Source organism: Hypomesus transpacificus, unplaced genomic scaffold, assembly GCF_021917145.1.
Source record: "Hypomesus transpacificus isolate Combined female unplaced genomic scaffold, fHypTra1 scaffold_336, whole genome shotgun sequence".
Classification (NCBI taxonomy): Eukaryota; Metazoa; Chordata; class Actinopteri; order Osmeriformes; family Osmeridae; genus Hypomesus; species Hypomesus transpacificus.
The window spans coordinates 14,562-38,262 of record NW_025813863.1 but is presented as its reverse complement, the minus strand read 5'-3'; the positions used below and the strand labels follow the sequence as shown (position 1 = coordinate 38,262).

General features: G+C 47.4%; 1 protein-coding gene across 2 annotated transcripts; it reads right to left on the bottom strand.

The window, feature by feature from the left end:
* Positions 1–3,142: 3,142 nt before the first annotated feature.
* LOC124464424 (cytochrome b5 reductase 4) lies at positions 3,143–23,465 on the bottom strand. 2 transcript variants are annotated; one of them, XM_047016284.1, is made up of 17 exons: positions 23,254–23,463; positions 22,418–22,539; positions 20,419–20,572; positions 18,314–18,414; positions 17,863–17,947; positions 17,204–17,236; positions 16,931–17,051; positions 10,991–11,048; positions 10,808–10,901; positions 10,208–10,240; positions 9,744–9,866; positions 9,257–9,397; positions 8,853–9,053; positions 6,302–6,452; positions 5,499–5,585; positions 5,214–5,375; positions 3,143–5,049 (listed from the first exon to the last, which is right to left on the bottom strand). In XM_047016284.1, exons 1-17 carry the CDS (start codon positions 23,363–23,365, stop codon positions 4,995–4,997), a joined length of 1,833 nt encoding a protein of 610 aa, XP_046872240.1. In that variant the 5' UTR covers positions 23,366–23,463; the 3' UTR covers positions 3,143–4,994. The 2 variants fall into 2 exon arrangements, with proteins under 2 accessions (XP_046872240.1, XP_046872241.1); XM_047016285.1 differs by lacking the exon at positions 17,204–17,236 and having other exon boundaries at positions 23,254–23,465.
* Positions 23,466–23,701: the final 236 nt, after the last annotated feature.

Here is a 23,701-nt window from a genome sequence, read left to right as displayed (position 1 = left end):
TAAACAGACATGATATACTGGGTATAACATGGGTATATTGTAATTGGGATAGCCAACATATCAATCCCGACTCTGTATGCTGCCCGCCTTTTTGACCGCAGGGGTGAAATGTAATGACTTGTATTGGAAATGTAAAAAAACAAACAGTTTCTATTTGTTTTATTCATTTTTATAATTGTCCATTTATTTAATTATTGATCTTCCTATTTCCTGAAAGGAAATAAACCCCCCTGTTCGGGTAGGCTACCGTATTTCAACTCCAGACAGCTCAGTGAATTAACAAACTCTTTTGTTTCGAATTGAAATAGGAATGGGCTCTTTGAAAGACACGTAAACCCATGTTCGTTAAAATCCCTTCGAACGTGTCAAACTTTGGCCCGTGGACAATGATAAGTGTAGAACGAGATGAAAGGGTTTAGAATGGTGATGCATGGCTATTAAGTCAGTTGTGAAAGAATTGGCTATAATTTGCGCGTAACCTATTACTGAATTATTGGACCATTGTCTTGCAGCACTTACAAGGTCAAGGATCATCATTTATTATGGATTTTTTCCAGATTAGCGCTCCACAGACACCAGTCCCTTAGCAACAGCCCCTGAGATGAGAGCGAACAGGATTGTGGAGCCCGTGCATTTTTTGCTATTCAATGTTGCAAGAATCACAATGAATGAAGTCATCATTCAACATCTTTCTCATCAAAGGTCAGGCTTGCTTGTGACCTAAAACTAGGCTAGGGTGGACAGGGGGACATGCCCCCACGCTAGCAGAAATGCCCTCTTGGATGCCCCTATGGTAGATTAAACATAAGGGGTAGATAAAGGGTCTTTTACAGTCCCAGTTTGCAAGACAACATGACAAAGTCCCACGTGTTCTCTCCACAGGTCCTACCAGTGGACAAAACATGCTTATTTGCTCATTTGGACTCAAACATAATGAAAACATGAGTCGAACATATTCTATTACATGAAGCTTTTGTTTGTTCGCAGATTATAGCAAAAATGTTGAGCTCGCTTTTATTATTGATGTACCTGCCTAAACTGATATCAAACCTACATCCCTGAACTGTACATACTGTATACTGGGTTAAGAAAGGGAAGTTTCTATAGTGCCTTGTGTTACACACTTCTTGTCCGCGGAAAGCTTGGAAGAAAAAGAAAGATGATGAGCATCTCTAATGAGGGGCCTGTGCCATAGTAGAACTGGATGTCTAGCAACGCCCCTGTGCCCCTCCCTATGCAGCTGGTGCAGTGCCCCTGTGCCCCTCCCTATGCAGCTGGTGCAGTGCCCCTGTGCCCCACCCTATGCAGCTGGTGCAGTGCCCCTGTGCCCCTCCCTATGCAGCTGGTGCAGTGCCCTGTGCCCCTCCCTATGCAGCTGGTGCAGTGCCCCTGTGCCCCTCCCTATGCAGCTGGTGCAGTGCCCCTGTGCCCCACCCTATGCAGCTGGTGCAAGGCCCCAGTGCCCCATTTTATGCATCCTTTTTATTTGATTTCAAGCCCCTGACCCTCAGGTAGCCTGAGGGGCTACTGGCTATCGGTGTAGCTGGTGATTCACTATAAAATAATTAAAGTAATTTAACAGAATCAGTCCCTGTACAATCAATTCTCTTTTCCACACATATTTTCCTACGTTTCCTATTTCATTTATTGTCGTATTTATATTGCAAATCCATTTTTGTTACGAAGCGTTTCAGTTTTGTCATCCAGCCAGACAGTTATGTTCATCATTCAGGGAGTTCAGCACAATTTTAGTAACGACAGGCCAGCCCTCTCTAAACTAGAGTGTGTCTGAGGTGAGGGTGTTCTAGAATTTGTGTCTGAGGTGAGGGTGTTCTAGAATGTGTGTCTGAGGGTGTTCCAGAATGTGTGTCTGAGGTGAGGGTGTTCTAGAATGTGTGTCTGAGGGTGTTCCAGAATGTGTGTCTGAGGGTGTTCCAGAATGTGTGTCTGAGGTGAGGGTGTTCCAGAATGTGTGTCTGAGGTGAGGGTGTTCCAGAACGTGTGTCTGAGGTGAGGGTGTTCCAGAATGTGTGTCTGAGGTGAGGGTGTTCCAGACACTCTTCTGATCCAAACTGCCCCATTAATCACACCGAAGGATTTCACCTTGCAGAACCTTTCTTTCACGTCAACATTTGTGATGGTGGTTGCTTCCGACGATTATATTTCATGTTGACATTTTAGTTTGGCTATTGTGCCAACCTTTGACAAGAAGTCAACTCTGTAACTGTGAGCGAAATTGGCATTGCTGATTCCCCCATCAGTATTCCAGCACAATCACACACTCTTGGGTCGGTTGCTAGATTGTGTGGATGGAAAATGTCAAAAATCATGTCCATTTGACATTCCTTACAGATATCCAACATCATACAAAACCCTTCAATGACATTTCCATACAGCTCTGGTTTGTATGCCTCTTCCTCTCAAACCAAGATTTTCCTTGACCTTTTCCCAGGGTGGAACTCCCACCATCCAGCATCTCATCTCGGCTCCAACACATTCCCCTCCAGGAGCTTCACCAGTTAAAACGTCCCTCTCTCATTTACAAACAAGACCACACACAAGGTTGTCTTTCATCTGTGGAAACCTCTTGTGTGATCTTTCCCTCTAAAGGTGCCGTTTCATTTCCTGGCGTGTGGTGTGTGTGTGTGAGATAATGTGTAGGTTGTGTGTGTGTGTGTGTAGATTGTGTAGTGTGTATGTGGTGCGGGCGTTGTGTGCCACTGGGGCTCCTTAAGATAGCTCTAGTCATGTGCAGAGATTCAAGGACATTTAGAGCGCCTACAGGATACATGCTTGAAGTCGTTACATCGAGAGAGATGAGGGGAGATAGAGAGAGATGGGGCGGAGGGGAGAAAGAGAGAGAGACGGGGGAAGGGGAGAAATAGAGATAGGGATAGAGAAAAAGGTGGAGAAAGTGGGAGAGAGGGGGGACAGAGAAAGAGGTGAAGGACAGAAAGAGAGGGGGAAGACAGAAAGAGAGAGATGGGGGGGGGGGGGCGAAGGGTTGACTCGGGGACCGCCCGGCGCAAACAGACGTGCTTCTCATCCGAGCTGATGTTTTCAGATAGAAGCCTGACAGCAATGCTGCGCTCTGCTGAAGCAGACACACAAGCAGGCCAGGTACAGGAGCCAGTAGCCAGTACGCTGTCTTCTAGGCATCTATTATTTATTTACAAACAGCTTAAGCACAAGTGACATGAAGCACGCGGTACAGCAGTATGCATGTTAACACAGCTGGATATGCATGAGGGAGAAGGGGGGAGAAAAAAAGGGAGAGGGAGAAGACATTTCAAAAGTCCAACCAAGACCAATCACATTCTGCCTACAGGATAACCCCCCCCGGCCCAGCCACTTCACCCCGACTTCAGTCGCCTACACAATCAGCCTGCTCTCCCTCCACGAAGACAGTCGGATGGTTCATCTGCTGCTCTGGGATGATTGAAGCGTGAAGTGTGTTTTTCCTGATTCGAGTCAAGCCCAATGCAGCTCAGCCAACACTGAATGTTGTCATTCACTGTGTGTTTATGGAGCGGCTAAGAGCTTCAGGTTTATTAAGGACGCGAAGAAAATAAAACCACAAACAATTCCGCCAAATAAAAATCTTCTTCCAAAGACTTTGGGGGACAGATTTCGGACAACAAAAGGTTTGCTCTCCAAAATGAAACCAAACAAATGTTGGGTGTTTACACTGGACTCATGCGACAGCGCTCTGACACACACACACACACACAGCATCTGAGAGTAACTATTCCTTCACAAAGGAAACAACAATCCCCTGTTGGCTGTAAACACAGAACCCGTCCTAATCCCTGACGTTTGAACACAGGCTCCTGTGAACTCCAGAGGGCTACACTCTTTCACACACATCAAAATAAATAATATCACTTTGTGGGGAAAGGGCTTGAATTGTGCTCTGCACAGCTTGGCATAGGTTCTTTAGAAATGTGATGGCAGTTTCTTGTTTTACAAAGGGACAGGTGGTCTTAAATGTCAAAACGAAAATGGATGTTAAAGTTGAACAGCTGTGGAATAAAAAGGCTGGTCTCTCTTGCTCCCTCTTTAAAAATAAAATAAAAATAGAAGCAAGTCATTTCATGTCTTACATTAGATAGAACAGCTGCAATTGTTCAGGTGACACACCGTAGTGAACTGCAAAATCTCTGAATGGCTTTGATCTTCAAGGTTGTGGTAAAACAGTCTGAGAAATTAAAATGATGCAATTACACAGTAGAGAGCCATTTCCATATCCTACTTCCTGCTGAGCACATGAGGACGCATCATAGGCTATCCTACTTCCTGGCTGCGTGTAACAGGCAGTCGGAGAGGGATGCGCTTCACGTACAGAAGCAGGTGATTAGGGGGGTTTCTGTGGCCAGGGCTTGTTAGGCCTGTGCTGGGACACTAATTGGATATCCTCTGTGCGTGCTTCTCCAGCTTGCGGAGGAATGGCTGGTCAGAATCAGAGAGGGGGACATGAGGGGAGAGAGAGGTAGAGATAAAGAGAGAGGACATGAGGGGAGAGAGAGGTAGAGATAAAGAGAGAGGACATGAGGGGAGAGAGAGGTAGAGATAAAGAGAGAGGACATGAGGGGAGAGAGAGGTTGAGATAAAGAGAGAGGACATGAGGGGAGAGAGAGGTAGAGATAAAGAGAGAGGACATGAGGGGAGAGAAAAAGAGAGGTGAAGTGGAGTAGACTCGGGGAGATGAGGGAATGGAGAGAGATACAGATAAAGAGAGAGAGAGAGAGAGCAGTGTTGTCTCTGCTAGTCTAACAGCATGAGGAGTCTCTGGGCAGACCACGGTAAACAACAGATGCATTAGGTTCCTCTCAGTCAGCACCGCACAGAACAACCCTTTACACCTAGCAGACCTTAATGACTCACTCTCACACACACACACACACACACAGAAACATACACCCAAACACGCATACAGAAACACACACACACAGCAAGCTGAGGCTGAGAGGTGTCAGTGCTGACACGGGTGGAAGTCAGCCCTGGAAGGCATGAATCTCTTCTTCACTGAAGCCCTGCTGTTTCACCAACCTGGAACACACACACACACACACACACACACGAGAACAGGGAGGGAGGGTGAGTGCATCAGATGGAGATGTAACATTAGACACTATCTCCAGGTCATGTAGTTATGGTGGATGTGAGCTGAGCTCTGTGAGCAGCCAGTCAGGAGTGTCTGGATGAAGGCTCACCTGACGGCCAGCTCTGTGAAGGGGGAGGGGCCACACACACACACATAACAGCTGGAGCCCTCGGGACGGACCAGGAGGTCTGCTAACATGGTCGCGTCCACCCGCCCCTTCCTGCCCGTCCACCTATCACAGGGCTGGGAGAGGACGTAGTCCACCTGGAACCTGGAGGCAGACACGCACACACACTACTAAAGCCTCCTTCAGGGTTTGTAACCATGCTTCTCAATCTTCGAGAGTGATACACACACACACACACATGCACGCACACACACACACACGCATTACCTCTCCTCCTTAGCAGCAAGGTCATCCAGCTCAGAGCGCCATAGAATGTCTCTCTCCTGACGGTTGAAAAACATCAGCTTGGTTTTCCTGAGAGCACACAAACACAAATATGCACACACACACACAGACACACAATACAGGATTTAGAATCCATGTTGGATTCCAGATCCAAACCCTGCTGTCCTCCCTCCTCTGTCTTCTGTAAATACTGATTCATGCATTTGTTTTATTCAGGAAGCTGGCCCTGGCATCCTAAACTCTCTGACAACAACACCATCTGAACACACCATACAACCTGTTGGTGCATCACATATTGTTACTGGCAGAGAGGTTGTGTTTACATGCAATGTTTTCAGCTGCATTCGGCCTGTCACCGGACCCCACAGCGCCCCCTACGGCTGACCTGCCAACATCACATGTTTAATTAGAGGTCACAGGTCAACACCCCAGTTGTAATTAGATGTCAGAGGTCAGGATTCAAAGTTTAATTAGAGGTCAGAGGTCACTCTTTGATGTTTGGACAGATTTCCTGTTTATCGCCTTGCAAGACGCTGAACAGCAATTCATACATTTCAATTCCCCTCGGAAATCAGTTCTACACTGTTGTACTCTACTCTACTGTGCTGTACTGTACTATACTCTGCTCTCCAGTCTACTCTACTGTGCTCTACTGTCCTCTCCTCTCTTTACCCTGCTGTACTCTACTCTACCCTGCTCACCTCTTCTCTCCTTAAAGGATAAACTCCGCCCACTCCACACAGCCCGGGCTGACCTTTGACCCACACACCTGGTCCCATGCTCACCTGAGATTGGCCAGATCCTCCAGAGCCAATCGGATGAGTCGAGCCATGGGCGTGAACCCCGTGCCGGCAGCTATCAGGTACAGGTGTGTGACATCACGGAGGGGGCGGAGACTGAACGGTCCGTCAGGGTTGCTTACCGACAGACGGTCACCTAGGCAACCAGCGGGGAGAAAAACAACTGCATGAATGAATCGTCTCAAGGCAAGTCAGAAGCTTCCCAGAGCACCAACAGCATCCTGTAGTGATGATGCAGAAGACAGTGTGGTTGAGCTGGGGGTGGTGGAGCTGGGGGGGGAAAAACATGAAAAAGTGGACTGTCTGACTGGTTGATCAGTGTAGATAGAGGACTGTCTGTACTGAGTCCTAGCAGAAGGTGTCAGGGACAAAATAAGGTATCAGCTCTCTGACAACCTCACACACCCATGCACACACACACGCACGCACGCACACACACACACACACACACACACACACACACACACACACACACACACACACACACACACACACACACACACACACACACACACACACACACACACACACACACACACACACACACACACACACACACACACACACACACACACACACACAGGTTCCCTGTCTCCACGCTGGGCTCAGAAAGAGACAGCCAGGAGTGAGTGTGCTGCAGTTGTAATGAAGGAAGCCTGTTTATCCTCCTGCAGTCTGGCCAGGCTTCCCTGACTCCATGGCACTCATTAAGCCCCGGAAAGTTCTGGTCTACCGACCGTACGAGAGGATCAGAGCCACCTCCATTAGGGGGGACAGTGTCTGTGCGCATGTGTGTGCGTGCAAACCAGACTTTAAATAGCAACTCATTTCCAGAGTGAGTGCCGAGTTGGATCAGGCTATCTGCTGGGTGTAATTGATTTATCTGAATGGGCTCTCTGCTGATGCATGAGTGTGGGGGGCCATATTCAAAATGAGAGGAGAAGAGGCAAAAAGAGAGGAAATGAGAGGGAGGGTGGGTGGGCGAGAGAGGGAGGGAGCAAAAACATTAGGGTGAGGGGAGGGAGGGAGGGAGGGAGGGAGGGAGGGAGGGAGGGAGGGAGGGAGGGAGGGAGGGAGGGAGGGAGGGAGGGAGGGAGGGAGGGGAGGGAGAGTATGTAGCTGTGACGAAGAACAAAAGACGACCACTGATAAAAGGAAAAGGACAAAGAAGAGAGAGAGAGAGAGAGAGAGAGAGAGAGAGAGAGAGAGAGAGAGGAGAGAGAGAGGGAGAGGGAGGGAGAGAGGGAGAGAGAGGGAGAGAGACAGCCATGATGAAAGACTCTGGGCAGAAGACGTGTATGTGACTAAGACTGTGATTACAGCGGCCCGCGTGACGCCTTAATTCAACGATCCCACCTACTGCTCAGTGCGACTGCCAAACATGATCTGGCAGCCGGAAACCAACACCTTCATCTAGTCCAGCTTGCACCCAACAGGCAAGGACATCCGTGTGGATACTGGTGTCCTCTGGGTCCTGAACCTCATCCTGGAGGCAGAATGATCTGGACTGGGGGCAGTTTGTCTGTCTGCCCCCTAGTGCCCTCTTGGTTAGGGGGGGGGGGGGGGGGATCAGTGAGATCAGCATCTGAAAAGCTGGCGTCAGCCAAGCTGTGGTCGTGTGCAGTACGTCACACAAAGGCAAACTTGGGTCCATCTCATTTCCCCTGAGTGTAATCGGACGGCCTTGGCAAGTCTTGTTCATAAACAACATAACACTGGACGCATAACAGGCTACATAACGAAAGCTCACGCACATACACAACCACACACACACACGCGTGTTCATACGTACAGCACACACACACACCCGTGTTCATACGTACAGCACACACACACACAAACACACAGGCTATACATATACTGTAACGTCTTGATAGCAACACAAAGAGAATCACCCTGGAGTCTTGGGTAGGTCGCTTGTGTCAGTCCCGAGACAACAAACGGGCCGACATCAAGGCCGGAGGTAACGAGGATGACTCTCCAGACCTCGCCATTAAAACAATCATATTTGACCCATCCCAACGGGTTGTTGACGGGTAGGCAAGATCAGGCCCGCGTCATCACCCACGGAGACGGACAGGAGGCAGCAGAGTGAAACCCGACAGAACGCAACACTCATAGAAACGGATAATCAAGGTCCATTCTAGCATCAGACCTCCTCGCTGAATCCAGGACTATATCACGAACGAACCCCAGGTTCTAATTCCCATCCCAGTAACCCCGTCAGTGGACACAGAAGACCAGGAACCCCAAGGGGCGTCATCACCGGTGGCCGTCACCATCCAGGTGACACGGACCCAAAAGGGGGCAGTGTTGCCAATTTAGCGATTTTTTCGCTTGACTTTTCACCGTCCCTAGCAACAAAAAAATGCCACCTAGCGACTAGAGACGAATCTGCCGACTTTCTGCTACGTTGGCAATCTCCGCTTTCGTTGTTGAGCAGCAGCAAAATAACTGTAATTGTAATTGGCATCCACATGTTGTACAGTATACAGTAGTTGTTAATGTCTTCCTGTACACAGGCTCCCAACCTTACCTGTCTCAAGGCTGTTCAGGTGAGGGCTGAACACTCCCTCTGGGTACACCTTGACCATGAGGAACAGGTCAGGCCCCGCCCCCTGGGGGGAGGAGTCCGGGGGGAGGGGCGTGGGGGCGGAGCCTGCGGGATCCGGAGGGGCGGGGCCAGCAGGCATGAGTGTCTGCTCTACTGGAGTGTACGGTTTCACCACCTCACTATCTGCACCAGGGACACAGAATTCCCCACTTAAAACCGTCCATTAAAACCATGAAAATGCCTCCCCCCCCCAACAGATATCTAGGTAGCAAACACGAGGTAGACTTAAGGGTTGAGCGGGGTTAAGTTACAGCTGACTAGGCATGTTGACAAATGGCTCTCCCCAGCTGTCGTCAGGAGGTACGGGCGCACGTCCGGGGCGTTACCTTGGATACGGGCCTTGAGGTAGACGTGTTTCCCAGTGGGCACGTGCAGAAGCGTTCCCTGAGGCAGCTGCAGCCGGAAGACCAGCGTGTCGTGGCTCACCTCGCTTTTCGACACCAACACACACTCCCTGTAGAAGAGGCCTGCATGGAGGGGAGAGGAGAGGAGAGGAGAGGAGAGGAGAGGAGAGGAGAGGAGAGGAGAGGAGAGGAGAGGAGAGGAGAGGAGAGGAGAGGAGAGGAGAGGAGAGGAGAGGAGAGGAGAGGAGAGGAGAGGAGAGGAGAGGAGAGGAGAGGGAAAGATATAGCAGAAGATGGCAGAGAGAGTAAGGAGGGGAGGACACAGGAGAGGAGAGGAGGGAAGGAGACAAGCAGTAAGACAATCAGTAAGACACACGTTGATTTGGGGTTGTCCTCCCACAGCAAATAAACGGAGCACGTTTCCAGTCTGAAGTGTGGAGCTGAGGTGTCCCTGTCAGGGGAGGATCACCTCTGTCTTTCCTCCTCAGGAGAGAGTCGTGCGAGTCCAGAGGCTGGCCCAGCTCCGACCACTTCCCCCTGGCCTGCTTACGAAGGATCAGCTGGACCTTCCCCACAGCAGGTGCTGTCTGGACTGGTACCATGGAGGGGAGGAGGGGGAGGAGGGAGGGGGGGAGGGAGGGAGGGAGGGGGAAGGGAGGAGGAGGAAGAGAAGAGGGGGAGGAGGAGGAAGAGAGGAGGGGGAGGGGAGGACGAAAGAACGAACGAGGAGGCAAATGTGCAGGAGGAAGAGGTGGGCGAGAGAGAGAGAGAGGTGGGAGAGGGGGCATAGAGGAAGCGAGAAAAGAAAGAAAGAGTGACGAAGAGAGACAGAGACGACAGACAGAAGGCGAAAAGAGTGACAAAGAAACTTTAATTTCGGCACGACTCAAATCAACAGCCAAGACAATCGCACAAAAAAAGTTATCTTCTTACCAGCAACGCTTGGCTGTACGTCTTGGGCTAGCCCTGAGAGAGACACACACACACACAGTCACATCAGCCTTCACACCCCAACGCGGTACAGTTACAGTTAGCACAAACCAAGCACTTAGCGTCTGCTCTGAAGATTATTTTACTGCTGTACGCAAACAGAGTTCCATCCCCAGAGAGAGGTAGCCTATCTGACTCATGCTGCAGGCCGTTTCTTCCACTTGTCAAAGCAGTGTCATTCCTGCCTTCTAATACAGGCTGGCCCACAGTGGAATAAACTGGAAGGCCACTTCATTATGCGGAGACGTCCAGGGGAGTGTGTGTGTGTATGGGAGTGTGTGTGTGTATCGGAGTGTGTACGGGAGTGTGTTTGTAAGGGCGCGTGTGTGCGTGTGGTTTCACTCTCAATTCATTATGTCTCTTTCCGAGTAAATTCTCATCCCGGAGCGTTCTGAGAAAGCTTTTTTGTTAAAGAGTATGTGTGTGTGCCTTTGTGTGTGTGCTTTGTGTGTGTGCTTGGTGTGTGTGCTTTGTGTGTGTGCTTTGTGTGTGTGCTTTGTGTGTGAGTTGTGTGGGAGCTGTGTGTGGGAGGAGGTTACATACGTAGATGAAGCATGTAAGACATTTTCCCCAGCAGGACCTCCAGTCGCAGCACACCCTCCTGCAGATCCACGATGGTACAGCCCGTGCTGGGGATCTAAGGGAGGAAATTAGAGAGGTTGAACCCACACGTCCTCCTGTAGGGGTGGGCGGTCATGGCTGCGCCTCGCAGTGTGACAGTATTACCTTCCTCTTGGTGTACACCACCAAGTTAACAGTCACGTCTGTCTGGAACCAGTCGTACCTGCAGAGGTAAACATGGTTACTTTACACTGTGTCTGGTAGCTGAGATGTGGTTACTTTACACTGTGCCTGGTATCTAAGATGTTACTTTACACTGTGTCTGGTAGCTGAGATGTGGTTACTTTACACTGTGTCTGGTAGCTGAGATGTGGTTACTTTACACTGTGCCTGGTAGCTGAGATGTGGTTACTTTACACTGTGCCTGGTATCTAAGATGTTACTTTACACTGTGTCTGGTAGCTGAGATGTTACTTTACACTGTGTCTCGTAGCTGAGATGTTACTTTACACTGTGTCTGGTAGCTGAGATGTTACTTTACACTGTGTCTCGTAGCTGAGATGTTACTTTACACTGTGTCTGGTAGCTGAGATGTTACTTTACACTGTGTCTGGTAGCTGAGATGTGGTTACTTTACACTGTGCCTGGTATCTAAGATGTTACTTTACACTGTGTCTGGTAGCTGAGATGTGGTTACTTTACACTGTGTCTGGTAGCTGAGATGTGGTTACTTTACACTGTGCCTGGTAGCTGAGATGTGGTTACTTTACACTGTGCCTGGTATCTAAGATGTTACTTTACACTGTGTCTGGTAGCTGAGATGTTACTTTACACTGTGTCTCGTAGCTGAGATGTTACTTTACACTGTGTCTGGTAGCTGAGGTGTTACTTTACACTGTGTCTGGTAGCTGAGATGTGGTTACTTTACACTGTGTCTGGTAGCTGAGATGTGGTTACTTTACACTGTGCCTGGCAGCTGAGATGTGGTTACTTTACACTGTGCCTGGTATCTAAGATGTTACTTTACACTGTGCCTGGTAGCTGAGATGTGGTTACTTTACACTGTGCCTGGTATCTAAGATGTTACTTTACACTGTGTCTGGTAGCTGAGATGTTACTTTACACTGTGTCTCGTAGCTGAGATGTTACTTTACACTGTGCCTGGTAGCTGAGATGTGGTTACTTTACACTGTGCCTCGTAGCTGAGATGTTACTTTACACTGTGCCTGGTAGCTGAGATGTGGTTACTTTACACTGTGTCTGGTAGCTGAGATGTTACTTTACACTGTGTCTGGTAGCTAAGATGCTATTATTTTCATTCTTGACTACAGTTAACTGATTATTGTTCCTTTGTCACATTAAAAAGCAGATGCAGAAACAGATAGAAGTAAAGAAAAAGAAAGTAGGGGAGAAAGTGGAGGCAGAGTTAAGGAAGATAGATGATTACTGCAAATGCCCTCAATCTAATGACCTAGAGATGTTTTTCAATTTTCATCCACAACAACCAACAGGTATTTCTGATTTCTGAAAATGTCAAACAGAAAATGGCTTACATAACCTGTGTGAAGTTGGCCCCCCACCCAACGCAAAACATCGTCAAAATAGTCGAAATCGTTTGAGCTACGTTGGTGCTGCAATTATTTTCGTTAGTGCTGCTTTCATTTTTTCCATAGTTAAATGTCTAATATAAAAAATACCACTGCAGCACAAGCAACCATTTTAATGGCACAACCAGCACATACAATTTAGACTATTTTGGGTTCATTCCGAATATGTCAGGGGCTGAGTGACCTCAGGAGGACCTATAAAACATTCTTTAATATCTAAAAAAATAAAAGCACAAACGAAAATAATTGAACTACAAACGGAGCACAAACTATTGAGACTAGATTTCAGCCCTGCATTTTGAAAGCCTGGAAAGGAGAATGCATTTGTTAAGGATGGCATGGAAACCTGGTCACATGTGCACCGAAGGACAGAGGAGCATGAAAGAACCGTCGCTTACGAAGATTGTGCGGATGCGTCCTTTCTCAAAGCCAGCAAGGCAGACAAAATCTGTACTCTGGGATCAACAGATGTGAACATCGACAACAAGGGAGAAAAAGGCGAACGGTCTTGGAGGGGGTGGTTGATGTTGTTAAGCTGATTGGAAAGTGTGGTCTGAGTTACAGAGGCCAATCTGAAGCTGCCTACAGCTTGGAGAATCAGGCAGTTGATCATGCCAACTTCCTTTAAGAGATTTTGCTTTTAAAGATCCGGTACAGCCAATTCCATGATTTGCTTCTTAGAAAATTATATACGTGTGAAATTTGTTCCTGAAAGCATGTGCAAAGCGCGAAAACTTTGTCGCACTGAAATGTGGAGTTAGACCGTTGAACAGTCTCTCTTCCGTTCTCAGCTCAGGTTTTGTAAAGGGGGGGAAAAACCTGACCGATCTACATCACAGCGACCTACCTACGTCAGATCACAAACGGTTACATTCTGTTACTCAGCTGGTATGATGCAAAGACAAAGTAATTAATAAATAAAACACTCAGAGACTGCAGGTAGGTCTGTTCTGATATCTGCAATTGATAGCTAGTTTTGCTGCTGTTGCTAAATTCAATTAATTCGAGGGGGCAGATATTTAGCTACTTCAGGCAACACGCCCCACCAGTCTCAAGCAGAGAAGACAGCTAATTTTCTCACAATTTCAAAGCCCAATTTAACATACTTGTCTGTGGGTTTTTTTTCCATTCAAATTTGGATATGTAGTTAACAACACATTCTTCTGTGGTGTGACTTAAAACTCATTTTCAATTCCACTTTACAGGATCTTTAAGCAAATAGGATGTCTGTCCAAATGAACACGTAACTGCTTGCATCTCAAGGAAAAGGTGGAAGAGGATCACTGGTTACCTTTGTCTCCAAGGCAACGGTGGAATCAGTTATTGAACCCATCAGCCATATGATATAGGAACAAGTGGCAAAAGAGGCCAGGGAAGCTGGTATGTTTTCAGTCCAGATAGACACCACTCACGACATCACATCTAAACACCAGTGTTGTGTTATTGTTCGCTCCGTTTCAGATGTTGTCCATGAGAGACTGCTTGCTGTGGTGGACTGCCAGGATTCATCTGGGAAAGCGTTTGTTAAACTGCTTAAACAGGTCCTGGACAACGACAACTTGAATATTAAAATAATATCTTGACAATGCGACTGATGGAGCTGCTAACATGCAGGGAAAGGACCATGGATTCTCCACTCTCCTCTCAGCACACTCGACGACTCAAGTTCATGTCTGGTGCTATGCACACATTTTGAATCTAGTTGTAACTGACACTACTGCCATTGTCATTCCATCTGTTACCCTCTTTTCTGTATTCCATGATGTGGCAGTATTCATTCGAGAGGACTATAAGCAGATGAACATTTGGGAGGGAGCGAGTGATGACCCTCAGCCACAGACCCCAGAGTGATGACCCTCAGCCACAGACCCCAGAGTGATGACCCTCAGCCACAGACCCCAGAGTGATGACCCTCAGCCACAGACCCCAGAGTGATGACCCTCAGCCACAGACACCAGAGTGATGACCCTCAGTCACAGACCCCAGAGTGATGACCCTCAGCCACAGACCCCAGAGTGATGACCCTCAGCCACAGACACCAGAGTGATGACCCTCAGCCACAGACCCCAGAGTGATGACCCTCAGCCACAGACACCAGAGTGATGACCCTCAGTCACAGACCCCAGAGTGATGACCCTCAGCCACAGACCCCAGAGTGATGACCCTCAGCCACAGACCCCAGAGTGATGACCCTCAGCCACAGACCCCTGAGTGATGACCCTCAGTCACAGACACCAGAGTGATGACCCTCAGTCACAGACACCAGAGTGATGACCCTCAGCCACAGACACCAGAGTGACGACCCTCAGCCACAGACACCAGAGTGATGACCCTCAGCCACAGACACCAGAGTGATGACCCTCAGCCACAGACACCAGAGTGATGACCCTCAGTCACAGACACCAGAGTGATGACCCTCAGCCACAGACACCAGAGTGATGACCCTCAGCCACAGACGCCTGTCACCAATAGGTGAAACACGCTGGGGCCCAAAGATGTTGCCCTGAAAAAAAGTGTTTGGGCCATCTTGGAATGCATTGTTTGTAGACCTAATTTCAACTCTAGAGAAGATTGGGAATGCCTCATCCGTTAACCCTACTGTGTGAGTTAAAGCAAAATGGTTTACAGTGTCCGCTCAAGTACGAGACCATTCTCACTGCCCAGGTTTCTGACAACACCCCTCTCTAACAACATGCAAACCAATGGCATGGACATCCTAACTGCCCATCGGCTGGCTGTAGGTACCCAAGACAGCCTGAAGGAGCGGGACAGGGACTTTGAGGGGTTGAAGCAAGCGGCTGACAGCTTTGTGGCGTGGGCCGATACAGAGCCTCAAAAACAGGCTGACTCTGAGGCTGAGGTCCACGCTTCTCCCCCTGAAAGACGCGTCAGGAAGAAGAAAAACAAGCAGGGTGAGATATCCCAACGGAGGAGACTTCACCACACCCTGCCACTCATTACAGAATCGAATGTCATAATGGACACAGTGGTAGAGAGCGTCCACCGCCGCTTTGAGGCAAATGAAAACCGTTGGGAGGATTTCGCCTGTACGGATCCAAAAGACTTCCTTGAAATAAGGCCGAAAGGGCAACCGACAGCAGCACTGGGAAAGGTCAGTAAGTGCCTCGTCAGATGTGACGAAAGAGCCGCGGCTGAACGACTTCAAGCTGATTTAAAGTCCTCAGCAACACAGTGGGGAAGACTGAAGATGTCACCTCGAGATGAATACAGTGCAAGATCCACTCCAACATCTGAATGTGGTGAAGAGGTTGATGGTGGCGAACACACTGAGGAAGAGATGAGTCTGGTCAGCAGAGACTGCAAATCCTGACAAAGTACAACCTTTGGACAGATGCCTAGAGTGGGATTGGCTTGGCCTTTCAATTCCTCCTCACTCTTTCTGTCACACAAGTGGCATGTGAAAGACGTTTCTCAACCTTGACATTTATCAAGAACAGACTGAGTAGCATGTCCCCAAGATAACACGGATAACTTTATGACGATGGCTACAGAAAAGGGAGATTCTGATGGCCCTTGATGGTGATGGGATCATTGACAGTTGCAGAGCGAAGCACCACAGATGCGCAACCTGCTGATCGTCTACGGTAGGACGAGCTTCTGGTGCCATATTCATTTTTAGATACTGTATTAGATCTAATTTTGTTAGCACTGCATTATACTTTATTATTATATAGCCTATTTGTATTAAGCAACTGTACACGGGCCGGTCTGGGTTTCAAAGTCCCGGGCTATTTTTCGGTCCCAGTCCGACCCTGCTTTACACTGTGTCTGGTAGCTGAGATGTGGTTACTTTACACTGTGTCTGGTAGCTGAGATGTGGTTACTTTACACTGTGTCTGGTAGCTGAGATGTGGTTACTTTACACTGTGTCTGGTAGCTGAGATGTTACTTTACACTGTGTCTGGTAGCTGAGATGTTACCGTACACTGTGTCTGGTAGCTGAGATGTTACTTTACACTGTGTCTGGTAGCTGAGATGTTACTTTACACTGTGTCTGGTAGCTGAGATGTTACTTTACACTGTGTCTGGTAGCTGAGATGTTACCGTACACTGTGTCTGGTAGCTGAGATGTGGTTACTTTACACTGTGTCTGGTAGCTGAGATGTGGTTACTTTACACTGTGTCTGGTAGCTGAGATGTGGTTACTTTACACTGTGTCTGGTAGCTGAGATGTGGTTACTTTATACTGTGTCTGGTAGCTGAGATGTGGTTACTTTACACTGTGTCTGGTATCTAATATGTTACTTTACACTGTGTCTGGTAGCTGAGATGATACTTTACACTGTGCCTGGTAGCTGAGATGTGGTAAGTTTACACTGTGTCTGGTATCTAAGATGTTACTTTACACTGTGTCTGGTATCTAATATGTTACTTTACACTGTGTCTGGTATCTAATTTGTTACTTTACACTGTGTCTGGTAGCTGAGATGATACTTTAGTCTGTGGGTATTGCATCAGGACTGTTTGTTTTGAATACCTGGGCCGCGCATCTTTGGTTGGCGGTGGGGCTGCTGCTGGCTGTTGTGGGGCAGAGGGTGAGGGCGGGGCGAGGTTTACAGGAGGGCCCATGGACGAAGGGGGCGGGGGAAGGGAGAGACCTAATCAAAGATGACAGAAGGAGAGAGAGAGAGAGAGAGAGAGAGAGAGAGAGAGAGAGGGTAAGAGAGAAGAGTTCAAAGTTAACACCCATATGCCATACTCAATACTCGTACATCAACGTGATCTACACGTCTAGACCAGATGGCAGTACCGTTCAAGTGAGTCATGCTGTCCTTCTTGGGGGCTGTGAAGACAAGAGGATATTTTCATCTCAACGTATACAATGATGAAGGTGAGTTCCTTATATGAAGGTACCTTTAATAATAGACAGAAGTGCATGGATATTGACAGATAGAAGTGAGTGTGTGTCTGTGTGGATATTGACAGAGAGATAAGTGTGTGTGGATATTGACAGAGAGATAAGTGTGTGTGGATATTGACAGAGAGAGAAGTGTGTGTACGGATATTGACAAAAAGAAGTGTGTGTGTGTGTGGATACTGACTGGGAGGGAAGTATGTGCTGTGTGTCTACAGAGGTGTGTGTGTGTGTGTGTCTACAGAGGTGTGTGTGTGTGTGTGTCTACAGAGGTGTGTGTGTGTTCACAGACAGGTGTGTGTGTGTGTGTCTACAGAGGTGTGTGTGTGTTCACAGACAGGTGTGTGTGTTTGTCTACAGAGGTGTGTGTGTGTTCACAGACAGGTTTGTGTGTGTCTACAGACAGGTGTGTGTGTGTCTAGAGAGGTGTGTGTGTGTTTCTACAGACAGGTGTGTGTGTGTGTTCACAGACAGGTGTGTGTGTGTGTTCACAGACAGGTGTGTGTGTGTGTGTTCACAGACAGGTGTGTGTGTGTTCACAGACAGGTGTGTACCTTTAGTGCCAGTGCTAATCTTCACTGCCATCCTGCCCACAAGGCATTCTTTCAGCATGGACTCATAGTTGACCCACCTGTGGACCTTCACACACACACACACACACACAATATACACACACACACACACACACACTAAGAACAGCAGCACGTTGGCCCATCCGCCCAGACACCTAGTGAGGACACACTTTAATGCCCTATCAAGATTAAATGCAAGTATACTTGTTTGGAGCAAATTGCCTGCCAGTGCAGTAAAACAGAACATGTGTTTACTTAAATCAAGCGATCAGATAATCCATTTAGACTACTCTAACTAGATGTTGTAACTAAAAGGAAGATTATTGCTTTAACAGTTTTTGCAACTCAGAAACGACACCATCCCCCAGAATGTGTGTACTGGCACACACACACACACACACATACACACACACACACACACTCTGGACTGTACCTGGTCAAACAGGTCTGTGCCATCAATGCCTGCTGCCTTCATTAACTCCTCTTCTCCTCCAGGGTGGAACTCCATGTAGGGGCTTATATTGTAAACCATGCCTAACACACACACACACACACACACAACACGCATTAAACACACCATTTAGTCACAATTTACTCACAAAAAAAGTTACTTAGTACATGAATATTTGAATAAAACGAATAAAAGAAAACCTGGCTAAAATATGAGAGTCTTTGAGTGTGCATGGCCTTGCAGAACAGTACGAGTACTCAAATAAACGTGGCTCCCATGGTAACGTCCCTGAGGCTTGCAGCCACGGTCACCTGAGCAGTGACAGGGGTGTGGAGCGCCCTCTGCTGGAGAGAACCGGCATTTGGATGTTTTATTCGTGTGGGTGGACAACAGTAGGGGCAGTGACTTTAGATGGTGCTGTTAAGGTCAGTCATTTGAATATTGACGTGTCCAACTATCAATCTGTATCCTCAAGAACGTGTTGTATAGTTTGTCTGACCTAGACTTACTCTGTCACTGGAATACAAACATGAGGAGTTCTGCCAGAGGGAGAAGCCCAAGGCTAGTCACATGCTGAAGTACTAGCCTTGGACACACACACACACACACCAGGACACATGTATATGTCTCTGTGCGCGTGCGTGCCCAATGGTGCGTGTCAAATGAGAGCGACACAAACGGTCCTCGTCGCTACTGCTGACATCCGCTTCTCTCGTAAAGTGGATTAAGATTTGATTGTTCACTGTGCTCTGACAAGCGAGCACATTCCCCGGACTGCAAATGGGTGCATTACAGCTAATGTGGAAAACCTGGGATGAGGAGCGAATGATGCAGGCGGATGAAAAGGATGGGGAGAGACGAGCACGTTGGACTAGCTCAAATTAGATCATCCCAATTTACCTTAACCAACCTCAGTTCCTGGTAAATATTTGTTGCCATGGCAAATTCTGGATATCTACCCTCCTGCAGGTTGACACTCCAACCCTGCAAACCTACAGGAGGGTATCTCTCCAGGAGCAGGGTTGGAGTATAACCCTACAGGAGGGTATCTCTCCAGGAGCAGGGTTGGAGTGTAAACCTACAGGAGGGTATCTCTCCAGGAGCAGGGTTGGAGTGTAAACCTACAGGAGGGTATCTCTCCAGGAGCAGGGTTAGAGTGTAACCCTACAGGAGGGTATCTCTCCAGGTGCAGGGTTAGAGTATAACCCCACAGGAGGGTATCTCTCCAGGAGCAGGGTTGGAGTGTAACCCTACAGGAGGGTATCTCTCCAGGAGCAGGGTTGGAGTATAACCCTACAGGAGGGTATCTCTCCAGGAGCAGGGTTGGAGTGTAACCCTACAGGAGGGTATCTCTGCAGGAGCAGGGTTGGAGTGTAACCCCACAGGAGGGTATCTCTGCAGGAGCAGGGTTGGAGTGTAACCCCACAGGAGGGTATCTCTGCAGGAGCAGGGTTGGAGTGTCACCCCACAGGAGGGTATCTCTCCAGGAGCAGGGTTGGAGTGTCACCCCACAGGAGGGTATCTCTCCAGGAGCAGGGTTGGAGTGTCACCCTACAGGAGGGTATCTCTCCAGGAGCAGGGTTGGAGTGTCACCCTACAGGAGGGTATCTTTCTAAGAGCAGCCCTTTTAGACCAACGCATGAATGCACTATTATCCCAGACCTATCCTCAATCCAGCTATACTAATCATAAACAACAGGGCTGTTCGAAGAACCTAAATAGGCAGATCATGATTAGCAAGATGATGTAATCTTGGATGAGTCATTTGATCTCGGATGTAATTAGCGGACCCCAGGGCTGTTGTGTAAACCTATAAGAAGGTATCCCCGTGATCAGGGTAAGAGTGTAAACCTATGGGAGGGTATCTCTCTAAGAGCAGGGGTTGGGATATAAACCTACAGGAGGGTATCTCTCTAAGAGCAGGGGTCAGAGTTTTATCCTACAGGAGGGTATCTCTCCAGGTGGAATCATCCTAACCCAAACCCCTCTTTGACACTGCCTGTTAAAAAGGGGCGACACAGATAAGTGTTTCGTTTTGATGTAGAGGGCCTGCAGGTGGCAGGCTACTGAGGAGGAGCAGCGGTCACCTCGTATGCAGGTCCAGCAGTCCTCCCTGGTGCTGTGTCTCCCCAGCTCCTCCTCCGTCACCTCGATCAGGCGACCTTTCAACCCTGTCAAGTCCCGCCCACTCTTGGCCACTCGGATCCAGTCCATCAAGCTGCGGCCGGGCTTGAGAGCCACCTTCGACAACAGAAGCAGAGCCGACAATGTTATTGTTGCACTGTACTGTTATACTGGAGTGAGATGTTATTGTGGCACTGTACTGTCATACTGGAGTGAGATGTTATTGTGGCACTGTACTTTTATACTGGAGTGAGATGTTATTGTTGCACTGTACTGTTATACTGGAGTGAGATGGTTTTGTGGCACTGTACTGTCATACTGGAGTGAGCTGTTATTGTGGCACTGTACTGTCATACTGGAGTGAGATGTTATTGTGGCACTGTACTGTCATACTGGAGTGAGATGTTATTGTGGCACTGTACTGTCATACTGGAGTGAGATGTTATTGTTGCACCGTACTGAACTTACCTTACTGTAAACTCACTTTATATTTAAAATACTGTTGCTATTTATATTTATATATTTTGTCCAGAATGACCGTGTGCAGGACTGTGGACTTTGATATTGTTGTTGTAGCACAGTGCCTAAAAACTGAGATGTGGTTATGCTGCTCCGTGCTGGGTAAACACAGGCTGTTCCTTGACGAAAATGTTGTTACAACTACGCACTTCTGATCCTGGATCATACATTGTACTTTCTATATAAACTGTTAGAACGGCACTTTAAATAAAAAGTGTCTGTTAAATTAATCAAATAGGAGGTAAACACAGTTAACGCAACGGGATCAACGATGGAGGCATGTAGGAGACAGATGTGGAAGAGGAGGTTGTCATCCTGATGAAACCGGTGTCCCCATTCTTGTGACTGGTTTCCAAAACAAAGCCAGGAATGTGCTATTGAAAGCCACTGTATTTAACTATGTAGCCTAATGTGTCGTGAAGTTAGACTTGTTAATAAACAACCAGGCACAAGCTTATATTTATGATGCGTCTTATTAGCAGTATGAATTATGTACAGTGCATCTGGAAAGTATTCACAGAGCTTTGCTTCTTCCACATCTTGTTACAGCCATATTGTGGCCCTGAGGCTGCCTCTGCTTAAACTAACATTTACCAACTCTGACCCCAGTTGAACACTGGATGTTGGTGTTTCAACACCCATTGACACTTCCCTGCTGTATGACTATGTTTACCGGTAGCCTCTCTTACACCAACCGTCTCCGAGTTTTTCCTTGTCTTCCTTAAGGGTTCAGGTTAGTTGAGGGGCAGGTCTATGGGCGTATGTGAAGCCCTCTGTGACATTGCTTGTAAAAAGGGCAATAAAATAATATTTTTTTTGAATTGATTTGACATTTTTAGATGGATTACATTAAAATGTTTGGCTCAAAATGCTTGAGTGGCCCAGCCAGAGCCCAGACTTAAACCCGATTGAACATCTCTGGAGAGATCTGAGAGCTGTGCACTGATCCTCCCCATCTAACCTGATGGAGCTTGAGAGGTCCTGCAAGAGAAGAATGGGAGAAACTGCCCAAAAATAGGTGTGCCAAGTTTGTAGCATGATACTCAAAGACTTTAGGCTGTAATTACCGCCAAAGGTGATTCAAAGTATTGAGCAAAGGCTGTGAATACTTATGTTCATGTTACATTTTCGTTGTTAATTTGAATTGTTGTCACTGTCATTATGGGATCGTGTGTACAACATGTGGAAACAGTGAAGCCTGTGGATACTTTCCGATGCACTGTTTAAGTTGTTTCAAACTGTCACGTCTTACACGCTGAATTCTGCTTTCAAACCCAGTTCACTACAATACGAAGAGAAACATTGTTCATCAATTCAGAGACTGTGTAACAATGCCATGTAGAGAGCTCACTCTTAACATGACACTAAATGGGGTGCAGCTTGTCCACTTATGGTGCTTCCTGGAAGAATATGGCACTTTGACGGACATGACAACCAACTTACTTTGTTTCGCCCGGACTGTCCCGCCGCAGCCACGCGCTGCTGGGAGCCTGGCGCTGGGAAGGACTGGGACGGGACGTTAAGCATGTTGACTCTTCGAAAACAGCCCAAATTCCTTAGGAATCCTACGTGACAAACTTACAGTTGTCACGACAAAAAAGGGAACAGCTACTGTTCGCAAAACGACGTTGTAACAATGTTGTCTTTGAGGTGCAAGTCACATTTCCTGGAGTGAAATACCGGTTGGGTAATGCTAGCTAGCTAGTCAGCTTAGCATGGGCTAGATCCACCATGCCTGGCTATATATACACATACATGAAATCCATGACGAAACGTCTACTTAGCGTATAATGTGGAATTCATCCCCCCAAAAAACTGATATCCTCCGAAACATTGCAAAAAGGATTAAGGAGTTAGCCATCCATGTCACTGTTAGAGAACTACAGAGTATGTGTCGCAGGACCATGACGTACATGTAAACACGTCAACTATTTCTTTTTTACAATACTTAATACTGTGTGGTTATGCTCAATTTCTGGTCATTGTTGGTATACATTTCTTTGTTGTCTCTTTGTAAAATACAAAATAAAAAATTATCTATAAAAAAATTGTGAAAAAAAACTATTTACGAACATCGCTCTCTAGCGTCGTTACTATATAGTTACAGTTGTGTGGCAAAACGCAACTTAAAAAATAACCTTTTAAAGGCAAACAATCACTGAAAATTCTCCAATTGCATAAATTGCTAATACATATTGGTTATATTCAATGGGCGAGTACTTGTGTAGCGTACTTATTTTTTGACGGGGTAACTGATGTTTTTTGAGAAAATTGCCTACCTGAAACAACACCGCTGAAATAAGTAGTCACGAAAGAAAGTGTGCCTCCTGTTCGTTCCTCTTCCTCCCATTCATCAGAGTCTTCATCGTTTTCATCATTTTCGTCTGACATTGTGTTGAAATGACATAATCCATTAAGCGATCGAGCAGTGTTTAGTTTATCGCAGTAGGACTCTGGTACAGAGAACCTGTTTCAGACGCAATGTGTAAAAGAGGGGGCCATCAGGATAACCTAAATAAAGCGTACGTTCAGAAACTAGCTCCCTGTTGTCTAAATGATGAACTATTGGGGGGGAGGGGGGGGGGGGGGGACCTATCACTGTGATGGCGCATTCGCTAGCGGTTAATCTGCTTTTTAACCAGGTCAGGTTAAGAGGATTCCATGAGAAGAGTAGCCTACCTTTCCATTTCAAAATAAAAGCATCTGTTGTACTGCACAGAGAACTCA

Bases quoted from the DNA above. Each gene is read 5' to 3' on its own strand.
- LOC124464424 (XM_047016284.1), bottom strand. From the start codon at position 23,365: ATGTCAGACGAAAATGATGAAAACGATGAAGACTCTGATGAATGGGAG. The intron at 17,237-17,862 runs GTACACACCTGT...TTGTCTTCACAG, and splicing joins GATTAGCACTGGCACTAAAG to CCCCCAAGAAGGACAGCATG. The intron at 9,867-10,207 runs GTAAGAAGATAA...CCATGGTACCAG, and splicing joins CGTACAGCCAAGCGTTGCTG to TCCAGACAGCACCTGCTGTG.